Source organism: Sphaerodactylus townsendi, linkage group LG15, assembly GCF_021028975.2.
Source record: "Sphaerodactylus townsendi isolate TG3544 linkage group LG15, MPM_Stown_v2.3, whole genome shotgun sequence".
Classification (NCBI taxonomy): domain Eukaryota; kingdom Metazoa; phylum Chordata; class Lepidosauria; order Squamata; family Sphaerodactylidae; genus Sphaerodactylus; species Sphaerodactylus townsendi.
In genome coordinates this window covers 1,156,389-1,169,422 of record NC_059439.1, presented here as the reverse complement: position 1 = coordinate 1,169,422, position 13,034 = coordinate 1,156,389, and the positions used below count along the sequence as shown (strand labels likewise).

The window sequence follows — 13,034 nt, the reverse complement described above, 5'->3', positions numbered from 1 at the left end:
TTATTATTATTATTATTATTATTATTTGATAAACCGCCCTACCCTCGAAGGGCTCAGGGCGGTGTACAACAAGACAACAACAAACATAATAAAACAAATCGAATAACCCCAGTTAAAAATACAAAACCTTAAAACTATAGCAGCAGCATCCTACAATAAATAGTTAATAATTAATAATAAGGGGCGTCTGGCATCCCACCCCAGTGGTCAAAACCTGGGAGTGGTCAAATTCTGGAAGGGGGCTGGCAGATGGTCAGGTGCACAGCCAGTGAACAGGGCAATGAGAGGGGCGGAATCAGCGGCCGCCCCCCCCCCCAAAAAAGCCTGGTGGAACAGCTCAGTTTTGCTGGCCCTGCGGAACTCTCCAAGGTCCCGCAGGGCCCTAACTGCTGGAGGAAGAGCGTTCCACCAGGCAGGGGCCAGGGCAGTAAACGCCCTGGCCCGCCGCATCATAGAGGGGCAGGGGACCTCCTCCCTCCTTGGGAGAACCTTATGTTAACTGCCCCAAGGTCATTGCTCTTCTGCAGCTGTTGGTCTGCCTTTTCCCTACAATCCCACCAGGCCCTGTCTTGAGGCTTGGAGGGTGCCTGGGAAATGAGGGGGGGGGCATGGCACAACCTCAGGCCTGTCTATGCGATGAGTGCTGTCTTGAGGCCTGCAGGCTTTCCCACTCCTCAGCCTTTGGCTCATAACCCCCTGGCTTCAGATGTGCTTTTCAGTGTGGTATCTGGAATGATGCTCAGTTTGCGGCTAGTTCAGTAAAGCTGGTGGGGATCATGAACTTTTGCACCCCAGTAAAATGTTCTTAAGGAAATAACGTTGGTAGCTCAGTGCCGGCAACTCCAGAGATACTTGGGAAGGGCTGGAAAAACAGTACTGTATGATGCCGTAACATCACGTCCGTCTTGAGCAGCTGGAAGTGACATCACCTTGTTGTACGACACTGTAGAATTGCCCTGAAATTCTATGCTAAAAATCATACAGATGGGGGACATTCCTAGAGCGTTGTGTGACTTGGTGTCCTCGTTTGCAGATATCACCAACAGCACCAACAACACAAGCCTTTATTGGCATATAAAACAGGACAAAATTTTAAAACAAACCAAGATTAAGAAATGCCGTTAAAACTACTAATTTCCAGTATGAAATTTGCAACAGTTTCACAAAAGAGCACATCAGAGCTGTTCAGGAGATTGGGTATCTTATAACACTCATGCCACTGAGAACATTGCAAGAAAATGGAATTCATGTTTTTCATGCGTATCTTATTGTATTTAGGGCATAGAAACAGAGAATGGTCAAGTGTTTCAACCGTAGTCATATCACATGAACAAACTCTTTTAGAACGTTCCATATTCTTAAATCTTCCCTCCAGCAGAGCTGATGGCAGCACATTACATCTTGCAGTAGCCAAGGCTCTCCTCTGGGTGGGATTAATCAGCAGACGAAGATATGCTGCCATAATTGCACGCTCGCATGGGATTAATAACGTAGTCGGAGAACAGGTTGTCTTGGCAGCAAGAGTCAAATTATGAAAATCAAGATCCAAGAGCCTATTCTTGACTAGTCTGAAGGCTTCCACCTTTGTGAGCATAAGGAGTGATTCCAAGGGGAAACCAATAGCTTCAACCTTTCTAAAGATCAAAGTATACCATTGTGAAATATAGTGATCTGATAACAGAGAGGGAATGTAGCTATTGGATCCCACTAGAAAATGTATATGCAGCCAATATTTTATGCAGATATGTTGACGGATCCCTCTCCGTTTTTCCCCCTGGCACCCTGTCCAGAAGTAGCCCCCCACGGTGGGAGGCAGCCCCCCTTGTGAAGCAGTCTTAGTAGCTGGACCTTGGCTGAGATACATTTGGGGCCTGCCCAGCAGTCCAGTAGCTCCAGCAAGCCCGGTGACTTCCCCTGTCGCCCCCCAGGCGGTGTGCTGTCCGGATCATCTCCATTGCTGCCCCACCGGCTTCCGTTGTGGCCAAGCGGGCTCCTGCACGCAGGACGGCCGGAGCATCCCTTGGCTGGAGAAAAGGCCCGCCATTGTCCGCAGTGACTCTTCGAGCAGGGATGTCAGGTGTGACGACCAGGTCAGCTGTCCCGATGGACACACTTGCTGCCGGCTCGCCTCGGGTGCCTGGGGGTGCTGCCCTTTACCCCAGGTAAGTGAAAATGAAGAAAACTTGTACCAACAGGCTACAGTGAAGACTTCAAAAAATTAGTTATCCCACTGGAGTAGCAATTTACTTTTAAGTAACCAAAATAAATTTATAATTTTACAAACAGTAACCAAATGTTTTGGAAAAATTGTTTTCATTCTCCCATTGGAGTAATATATATAAACCTAAGTTAGAACGGCACGGCAATGTAATCTCAATGTAAATAGAACAGCTAGCCAGATTCTAGATAATTAACCAACTGGCCTCGTTAAACTTCACGGCTGTTCTGAAAAGAAACCAAATAAAGGCTTGTCACAAAGAATTACAATTTACATGTGAAACTGATTTCCAAAACATAAAAATACTTACAAAGGCAGGTCAGGGTTTTTCAAAATACAATAATGGTTACAATCTACCAAAAATAATAAGCAAACAGTTGTAATTATAGCTTTAACCAGTAACAATTTGATTATTTTATAAAGGAGAAAAAAATGCCAAAATACCAGTGAGGACAACGGTCTGCAATTGGTTTGTTCTTATGCCTCTCGAAATGTCCTTAACCCCAAGACAGAAGCAGCCTAATTTATACAGAAAGTCAAGGGAGACAGGTGCAGTTAATTAAGGAATCACAGGAAAGGTCTGAAGTCAGTGTTTGAATTAAGTCCAGCAGGCTGCATAGTATCCAATCTGAAAATAAAAAAGCTTTCAAGCCGACGTAAGCAATTCGGGGCGGGGGGAGTCTTGTGAAAATTTGCGATTGAAGCCGAGGCTGAAATACTCAAATGTGGCCCAAAATAATAGCCGGGGGGGGGGGGGGGGGCCCCGAGTTCAGTTTGAGGAGCCAAAGAGATTTAAGAGCAAGATTCAAGAGCAGTTGAGCCCCTTCCTGCAGATCCCAGGTGGGCATCTTTTACTTCCGGTGTCAGAGCAGTGGCTGGGACTGGTGATAAAGGGAGGGTGGTAAACAGCAAAGGGGGCGGGGGTGGTGATTGGAACAGCCCCCAGATGTGTTTCTGGCAAGTCCAGTTCGATCCTCAGTCCCATGACTGGAGGCATGGTTTTCCCATAGCACTGAACACATGAAGCTACTCCATCTTGGGTTACTCAGGTAAAATCTGATTTAGTCTAGACTGGCGGTGATTCTTCAGGGGTTTGGAGGTCCTTTCCTTCTCCCACTCCGTGATCTTTTTAATGGGAGTTTTGGGGAACTTTGGTCTCCCTTGCCTCTGACACACCTGCACTTCCTCTGAGCCAGCACGTAGTGGTTAAGAGCGGGTGCACTCTTATCTGGAGAACTGGGTTTGATTCCCCACTTTGTCACTTGAGCTGTGGAGGCTTATCTGGTGAACTAGATTAGCCTGGGCACTCCAACACATGCCAGCTGGGTGACCTTGGGCTAGTCACAGTTCTTCGGAGCTCTCAGCCCCGCCCACCTCACAGGGTGTTTGTTGTGAGAAGGGCAAGGAGATTGGAAGCCCCTTTGAGTCTCCTTCAGGAGAGAAGGGGGGGATATAAATCCAAACTCCTTCTCCATCTCTCCCTCCTCTCCATTCTGTTTATTTACATTCATTTGACCAGCAGATTTTTAAAAAGAGAGAAAAGTGAAAGGTAATCAATACATAATCAGCAGGATTACATGTTTGCTCCGTCAGCCAAAGATCTCCACACACCCCTGGCTGCATAACAGCACCCAGCCACTTGTAACAAATAATATCCTTATTCTCAAATACCATCAGTCAGCTTTATTGCGGTCAAAGACTAGAAATTGTTAAATACATAGTTAAGCCACAATATACAATTTCCAGATAAAATTTGGGAACGTTATTCAAACTACGAACATTTTACAAATGCAGGATGGCCTCAGATAAGGAACTGGCCTTTAGTTTATCCAAACGTCTAAAACAGTGGTGGCGAACCTATGGCACGGGTGCCAGAGGTGGCACTCAGAGCCCTTTCTGTGGGCACACACAAACAGATCCCCCCCCCCCCCGGCTGGCCTGGGCTGCTGGGCTCGATTGTTAGCATTAAACCTAAGACCTAGTTTTGGGGAAGCAGTGTAGGTAACCCTGTTAAGCGCTGTTAAACCCCACTGGTTTTCATGCAAAGAACTAAAGTGTGATTCTTTACCTGGGAGTAAGCTCGGTTGCTGGCAATGGGGCTTGCTTCTGAGTAAACCCTCTTACGGTCGTGATTCACGCATTTGAAGCTTTGCATGGTTGCTTCACCAAGCTTACTCCCAAGTAACGCATGCCTCAGAGCCAACCGTTTTTTCTAAACTAAAACCTCAGTATTCAGGTTAAATTGCCGTGTTGGCACTTTGCGATAAATAAGTGGGTTTGGGGTTGCAATTTGGGCACTCGGTCTCGAAAAGGTTTGCCATCACTGGTCTAAAAGCTCTGGTCAGCAAAGCAACAACCAAACATTTTCTAAGATCCAGATAAAATTCACAGCGCAATAAAACGGGAGTCATCGTTTCAGTTGCTCCTGAATTACAACGACAAAATTGAGTCTATAAACGCCAAAATCTCCCTCTAAGCAGAGCTGATGGGAAGCCATTAAAGCGTGCTCTTGAGAAGGCCCACTGGCGTTTAGAGAAGTTGCCGCAGACTTTACACGCTAGTAAAATGCCCTGTAGAAAGACTGACAAGCGGAGTTTAGCAGAGAGCCTTGGAGGTCCGCCCTCTTTGCTGTCAAGCGGCCTCTGCAAGCCCAGTGACTTCACCTGTTGCCCCCCAGGCGGTGTGCTGTCCGGATCATCTCCATTGCTGCCCCACCGGCTTCCGTTGTGGCCAAGGTGGCACCTGTACGAAGGACCACGAGAGCATCCCTTGGCTGGAGAAAAGACCTGCCATTGTCCGCAGTGACTCTTCCAGCAGGGATGTCCGGTGTGATGACCAGGTCAGCTGTCCTGATGGGGACACTTGCTGCCGGCTGGCCTCGGGTGATTGGGGCTGCTGCCCTTTCCCCCAGGTAAGCACTTCCAGAGGCGAAGCTACGAGGGGGCCAGGGGGTGCGCGTTGCACCGGACACGTGCCGGGGGTGGGGGTGGGCAAATTCAGGTTTGTGGTTTTTGTATTTTTAGTGTATTTTTACAGGAACTTTTCGGGAGACTCTCCTGATGATACCAACCAGGTTAGGTAAGGTTTGGTTCAGGGGGTCTAAAGTTATGGACCCCCAAAGGGGGTGTCCCCATTCCCCATTGTTTCCAATGGGAGCTAATAGGAGATGGGGGCTACACCTTTGAGGGTCTATAACTTTGGACCCCCTGAGCCAAACTTCACCAAACCTGGTAGGTATCATCAGGAGAGTCTCCCGAAAAGTTCCTGAAATTTTGGTGCTGCTAGCCTAAAAACTACGCCCCCTGCAGGCCAAAAACAAAAAACAGTAAAAAATACAAAGAACACAAACGAACACAGGGGGACGCAAAACTCAGATTTTGCACTGGGCTCCATTTTTCCCTAGCTATGCCTCTGAGCACTTCTGGAGGGGGGCGGGTGGGAAGTCTTGTGAGGTTTTGTGACTGAAGCCAAAACGAAAATACTCAGCACATTGCACAGGAGTTATACGCTGCTTATTTTCATTCTTTGTAACTTCAGTCCAAGGAGACAGACCCCTGCCGTTACAGGGGATTGAATGGGGTCTCTTCAGAAGTTCTGAGAGTTCCTGTTTTGTCCAGCTAGTTTGGGATGGCTGCTGTCTGTGACCTGGCCCTTCTGTGTGATCCCAGGTGTGTGGCACCTGGCCCAGATTCACTCACACCTGAAAATAGATTCTGTGTGTACTTTAGCCACCCACTAGCTTTATCTTTGCTTGACAAAAGTCCTGAAGATTCCCAGTTCAAAGGAAGCCTCGGAAACAAGCAGGTGCAAATCACCTTTGGGGGACTCACTGTAAGGAGGTGCCCCTTTCCTTTTTAAAATAACACAAATTCTGTGTTGGAGTTCACCGGACCTTGAGGAGACGAACAGCCCTGTAAAATGCTCTTGAGAAAGACTTGGCATCTGGAGCTTGGCGGAGAGCCCTGTAGGGCAGGGAAGGTGCCCCGTTCGCCAGTGACTGCCCCTTCCCTTGTTGTTGACCCCCCCCCCCCCTCCAGGCGGAGTGCTGTCCGGATCATGTCCACTGCTGCCCCACCGGCTTCCGTTGTGGCTCAGCTGGCACTTGCGAGATGAACCAAAACATCGTCATCCCGTGGCTGGAGAAAAGGCCTGCGGTTTTGAGCGTCGCCTCTTCGAGGAGGGATGTCCGGTGTGACGACAAAATGCAGTGCTCTGACGGGCAGACCTGCTGCCGGACCAAGGCAGGGGGGTGGGCGTGCTGCCCCCTCCCTCAGGTGGGTTGAGTTGGCATACTCCAGAACACTTTGCTCCCCCCCCCCCCCGCCCTCGCCACCTCAGTGGCCCAGAAGCGCTTCTTTCTCCTGCCTCGTTCCACCTGGCGCCTCCGGTCTGGAGGGCAAATCTGTACATCCCTGCTGGGAGGTTGGCCAGACTTGGGAACAGGCATCTTTGTTCTGCATTTGGGCCGGTCGTGTAAAGCGAGTTCAGTGGACGTCTTGATTGGCGCGTCAACTGGCAGGAGGGGATTTTTCCGAAATATTAATTTTGACGAGCGCATGAAATGCGACCGGGTTTTGGCGATGGGCACGTTTCATGGTATCGTGGCCGATTCATTGCCTGCCTTTAACCAAATGGTTCCACTTCGGTGTGATAGAAGGGTGGGATGGGAATCAAACCAGTCGAACAAAAATATTGTATTTGATCCATCAGGGACAGTGACTTGGCGTAAGTGGCCGGTGGGGAGAGCGCCCAGCTAGAATCTGGGACCACCTGGGTTCGATTCCCTGGCTTGTCACCGACGCTCACTGGGTGACCTTGGGATAACCTTACCTGTCTTATTGGAAGGTGGTTGTGAGGATAAAATGGTGGCACGAGTGATTTTGGATCCCCATTGAGCAGAAAAAAGGGTTGTACATAGGTAAGGAAGAAGAAAGTTGGATTTATATCCCCCCTTTCTCTCCTGCAGGAGACTCAAAGGGGCTGACAATCTCCTTGCCCTTCCTCCCACCCAGCAAACACCCTGTGAGGTGGGTGGGGCTGAGAGAGCTCCGAGAAGCTGAGACTAGCCCAAGGTCACCCAGCTGGCGTGTGTGGGAGTGCCCAGGCGAATCTGAATTCCCCAGAGAAGCCTCCACAGCTCAGGCGGCAGAGCGGGGAATCAAACCCGGTTCCTCCAGATTAGAAGGCACCCGCTCTTAACCACTATGCCCCTGCTGCTCCAGTGTCTTGTTTTGACAGGGATTTGGGATCTCTCCCCCCTTTTTATCTTTTTTATTCCATTGTCATGGGCCTTCCTGCCTTTTTTGTGTGCGCCCTCTTGGCCAATAACTCCCCAAAAGTGAGAAATACTCTCTAGGCATCCCCCAGAGATGCTGGCGCACTCCTCGCTAAACTCGCCAAGATGTACACTGAGCAGAGCGGCATCCTGCATCCTTGCATGGGCCTGGCGGGCCATAGCTGAGGAACTGGGGTGTTTGCGCATGTGGAGGGGTGTGCAACGTGGAGCAACGCTTTATTCTTCACCTGGTGGCGTAGGAGGTAAAGAGCCCGTGTATCTAATCTGGAGGAACCGGGTTTGATTCCCAGCTCTGCCGCCTGAGCTGTGGAGGCTTATCTGGGGAATTCAGACTAGCCTGTGCGCTCCCCCACACGCCAGCTGGGTGACCTTGGGCTAGTCACAGCTTCTCAGAGCTCTTTCAGCCCCACCCACCTCACAGGCAAGGAGATTGTCAGCCCCTTTGAGTCTCCTGCAGGAGAGAAAGGGGGGATATAAATCCAAACTCTTCTTCTGGTTTGCTGTCAGCGTTTATGACCTACCCCCCTTCTGTCAACGCAGGCGGGGCAGAGCACATGCGCAGTCCTCCTCAGGAGAGGCCGGGAAGGTTTCACGCTTGAGGAGAGCCACAGGGCTTCCTTGCTGAACTGGGCTCATACTCTGCACGCTTGGAGTTCTTGGGGGCTTTCCTGCTCCCATCCCGGTTGATCCACATAAGTTGGGAGGGGGCTGCGTCAGCGTGAGGCTCTGCCAGTGACCCGGCCTTGTCTTCTCTCCACAGGCCATCTGTTGCTCTGACCATTTGCACTGCTGCCCCAGTGGCCACACCTGTGATGTGCAGAATGGCACCTGCGTCCCAAGGAGCGCCCCGGCCTTACGGCTCCCGATGACTGCGGCCCGGGCTAACTTGGTGAAATGTTCTGAGCGAAAATACTGTCTCGACGGGCAGACCTGCTGCCCATCGATTTCAGTGCATTTTTTCTGCTGCAATTTCTCACAGGTGAGCCGGGGTGGGGGGTGGGGGTTTGGCTGAGGCCGTGGGGTGGAAGGCAAGGCTGGAATTCTGCCTGGGGTTCTGTGGGTGGGTGGGTGGGGGGCAGGTGGCCTAACTGGATAGCCCGGGCTTGGCTGGACTCTGGCCAGTGTTTGGATGGGAGACCTGCCGGGAATATCAGGGGCAGGCAAACCACCTCTGACCCTCTCTTGCCTTGAAAACGCCAGCAGGCGGCCCCATAAGTCAGCTGTGACTTTACGGAAAAAAGAGGGGCAGCTGGTGTGGGGGGGGGGGGAGCACGGGACAGAGAGCCAGTGAGCTGCTGTGGAGCCCAGTCTTGCCCAGTCCGTGCAGCTCCCATTCTCCCCCGTCATGCTGCGTCTCTCTTCTTTGCGTGGGGTCTGTTGCGCTGCCCACGCGCGCTGCCCCGGTGGCTACCCTTGGGACCTGGCCCATGGCGGTTGCTGGTGGTCCTGGCACTTCCTGCCTTGGGGACCCGCCGCAGAACCACGTCGTCCCTGGCAACGACACTGCCCGCTGGATAGAAGGGCAGACATTGGATAGAAGGGCAGACCCTGCCCACTGGATAGAAGGGCAGCCGGTTGCCAAACATGAGTGAAGGCTCTGGATCAGATGTGGCCCTGAGGGCGAAAGCCAGACGATGCCCGCCGGGGAAGAGGCTGGCAGGTGCCCCGAGTGTCTGTAGATTAGGCAGAATTAGGGGGCTGGGGTGGGCCAGTAGGAGGAGGAATGGGGGTGATAGAGGCTGGCTGTTGACAGGCTGATGCGGGGGCTGCCCATCAATTGAGCATCAGGGAAGTGGGGCACAAAATAATTAAAGCTTGGTGCACATTTAGCCCCTAGAAAAGCTGCCACTGCGTTTCTCTATTGCTCTTTTGGCTGGCCGTGGGCAAGAGCCCCGCTTCCTGACTGCTGCAGGCCTGCCCGGTCCTCTTTGGAGACTTCAGTGGGCATTGGGTTTGCACAGGTTCGAGCCCGCGGCTGTCACCCTCCTTGCCTTCAATGCTTCTCATAAGAATGCTCCAGCTCCAATCCCTGCTCCTGTTCTGGCCATTTGCTCCCGTGTCTGCCGAGCTCAGACCTGCCAATCCTGACTAGGAGCCGTGTTTTTGGGATCCCTCTTGCCAGAGAGGCCAGGGAACTATGCACAAATAAGGCCTTTCCCAAATGGCTGCCTCCTGAGGAAATGTAGATGCTGAATGGGGGTGATACTGAGACTACTTGAAGAAGAAGAGGAGGAGGAGGAGGAGGAGGAGGAGTTTGGATTTATATCCCCCCTTTCTCTGCTGCAGGAGATTCAAAGGGGCTTACAATCTCCTTGCCCTTCCCCCCTCACAACAAACACCCTGTGAGGTAGGTGGGGCTGAGAGAGCTCCCAGAAGCTGTGACTAGCCCAAGGTCACCCAGCTGGCGTGTATGGGAGTGCACAGGCTAATCTGAATTCCCCAGATAAGCCTCCACAGCTCAGGCGGCAGATCGGGGAATCAACCCCAGTTACTCCAGATAAGATACATGAGTTCTTAACCTCCTACGCCACTGCTGCTCCACTTCTTCACCCATTTCGATAGCCCTCTTTGGCACTGAGCCAGCCTGCCAGGGGCTTGGCCAACGTCGCTGTCTTTTTTTCTGGTGGCCCCTGCAGGGTGTTTGCTGTGAGGACCGCCAACACTGCTGCGCTCCGGGCTACACTTGCAACCTGAAAGCCCAGAGGTGTGATCCGCCCCCCTTGTTTGCTGCCGAGGGGGTGCAGCTCTCTGCCTCGCTGAATCCTTCGGGCGCGGTCACCTCCAGCCGCGACGTGCCCTGCGACGCTCAGCACTACTGCCACGATGGCCAGACTTGCTGCCTGACCAGCTCAGGCGGATGGGCGTGTTGCCCTTATGACAAGGTCAGTGTTTTGGCTGGGGTGGATCGTTGGTGGGAGATGATTGGGCAGGAGTTCAAGTTGGAATAAAGTGAGGCCATCCTGTTCGAAAAACAGGACATGTTTGGACGTGAGGCCACAAAGGGAGCTCTTAACAAAGGAGGGCTGGAAATCCAGAAGAAGGCTTTTAACAGGTTAAGGTGGACAGTCCTGTTGACAGCGTCCTAAGGCCAAAGAATTTCCCTCGTGGGTTCTAGCTCCGTGGTGTGCAGGTGGAAGTTCACGAGCCGGGAGATCTTGGGCCACAACCGAGGCGTTTTGCCCCTTTGTGAGTTGGGTCCCGGCCCCTTTGCACTGAGGAACTTCCACAAGAGTCCTGATGTTGCAAACAAGAGTCGTGGCTGCAGCAGGAGTTCCGGGAGGCCCTGACCTGACTTCTCTGAGCCAGGGAGAGGCTCACACCAAGCCCGTTGTGTCACCCCGTGCAAAGGTCTACCGCTGCCTGCCAAGCCAGCACCAGTGTGTGCCAAGTCCAAGGGGGCTTTATCTCAGACCCAGCTGATGACTGTGGAGATGATGCCGGCCATTTTCCTGGCCGCTTTTAAGATGGGAGAAAGCCAAGGGTCTGTGGGGCTTCAGTGCCCTTCTTAAGCAGTTACTGCGGGGGGGGGGGGTGTCTTCAAAACTGGCCCTGGCAAAGGGGTCCCAGTTCAGGTAGACCCCTTCCTGAGGCTACCTGGTGCCCCATCAGCTCCCTCCTGCAGTGTTGCACCGAGCCGAATTGGGTGTGGGAAGCTAGAACTGGACTGGCTCAAATGCCTGCTTGGGCGTGTTACATCACAGTGGTTTCTTCAGGATTATCATGCCTGTGTGGACGGAGAATTTGAGAGGCTTAATTCTGCATTTTGTGTGTCTCTGCACTGTTGGCACGTTTCACTCCAAACCAAACTTATTCCCTATATCAGTGATGGCGAACCTTTTCGAGACCGAGTGCCCAAATTGCAACCCAAAACCCACTTATTTATTGCAAAGTGGCCAACATGGCAATTTAACCTGAATACTGAGGTTTTCGTTTATAAAAAAAATGGTTGGCTCTGAGGCGTGTGTTACTCTGGAGTAAGCTTGGTGGTAGTCGGTGGCTTTGCTTTGAAGCAACCGTGCAACTCTTCCAATGGGTGAATCACGACCCTAAGAGGGTTTACTCAGAAGCAAGCACCATTGCCAGCAGCCAAGCTTACTCCCAGGTAAAGGATCGTGCTTTAGTTCTTTGCCTAAAAATCAGTGGGGTTTAACAGCACTTAACAGGGTTACCTACGCTGCTTCCCCAAAACTAGGTCTTAGGTTTAATGCTAATAATCGAGCCCAGTGGCACAGGCCAGCCTAGATGTGGGGGGTGGGGGCGGCTCTGATTGTGCGTGCCCACAGAGAGGGCTCTGAGTGCCACCGTGCCATAGGTTCGCCACCACTGCCCTATATGTTGCCAGCTGATGGGTTTTAAGGATGTTTGTCTGTCCCTCTCTGTGACCTTTCTTCTTGTAGTGGTGGGAGTAGTATTTCAGGGCAGCCACTTTTAAGGATACAGTTGCATCAAAATGGCAAAATTGGCATTTGGAAAATGTCCAGGTGGCTGAAAACAGGGTGTTTCTCTCCCCCCCCCCCAGCAAAGAGGCACCGTCTCCCCCTTGGCTTTTGGGTTCCCGTCCCCCTGGCTCTGTCCTGCAGGCCGTAATCTGTGCCCTCCTCTCTCTCCCTCCCAGGGATCCTGTTGCTCCGACCGCCGTCACTGCTGCCCCTCTGGCTTCCGCTGCTCCCGCACGGGGTTGGACTGCCAGCGGAAAGGACCCCTCCGTTGGGACGCCTCCTCACGGTCCACACAAGCGCTCCCGTTGCTTTGAAGTGCCTTTTGGGGTATGCTTACCCCAAGATTGTGGCAGCAGTTTGCCGTGCGCCTCCAGGGAGACGCACGGGGCGTGGGAGCAAATGCTGCGGAGATCTTACCCAGGGGTCAGGGGATTCCTGCTGTCCTGCACTGGCCTGTTTGGGGGGGGGGGGTCGGCGGCCACCTTTCCCCCATAGGCATTATCTGTGGTCACATGCCTGCTGCCGTGCCCAGCTCTTAATTTTCTGCCCTGCCGAGTTTATCGCCAGAATCAAGACTGTCGAATCAGGACCCTGGGAATGTTGACGTGCTCCTGCCAGGCCCTTCGGTGGCCCCGGCCGTCTGCTTTGCTGCTCTGGGCCCCGGGTTGTTTTTAAACTTTTTTAATGCACTCTTTAAAAAAAAAACCAAATCAGTTTGGCACTGGGCTGGCGCCCGGGTGCCCGTGGGCGCGTTTCCTCCTGCTGAACTTGCTGTGTGTTCATGTTCCCAGTGGAAAAATCCACGACGTGATTGATTTAAATAATAAAAAGTGTCAGGCGTGACAGCGAAGGAGTGTTTTTGATTGATAAATTTTCTTCATTTTTACACGTCCTGAATGACACATGTAGAAAAAGAAAAAAAAATCTCAGTCTGGGCCCCCCCTTCCCCCTCACAATAATAATACTCAAGAAAAAAGACATACATACGTCCCTACACATATAGGTAGCTTTAAAAGGGCCTTGGACAGATTTATGGAGGAGCAGTCAATCTCTGGCTACCCATCTTGATCCTCCTTGATCT

The 13,034-nt window shown here is 52.0% G+C and overlaps 1 protein-coding gene across 1 annotated transcript in view; it reads left to right on the top strand.

The window, feature by feature from the left end:
* The window catches only part of GRN (granulin precursor), a 35,336-nt gene extending 22,533 nt beyond the window's left edge, over positions 1–12,803 (top strand). Inside the window, exons 6-11 of the mRNA XM_048517570.1 lie at positions 1,929–2,162; positions 4,896–5,129; positions 6,256–6,492; positions 8,275–8,493; positions 10,151–10,396; positions 12,130–12,803. Of these exons, the coding sequence (XP_048373527.1) occupies positions 1,929–2,162; positions 4,896–5,129; positions 6,256–6,492; positions 8,275–8,493; positions 10,151–10,396; positions 12,130–12,267 (1,308 nt within the window). The 3' untranslated portion in view covers positions 12,268–12,803. The remainder of the gene's footprint in view (positions 1–1,928; positions 2,163–4,895; positions 5,130–6,255; positions 6,493–8,274; positions 8,494–10,150; positions 10,397–12,129) is intronic.
* Positions 12,804–13,034: the final 231 nt, after the last annotated feature.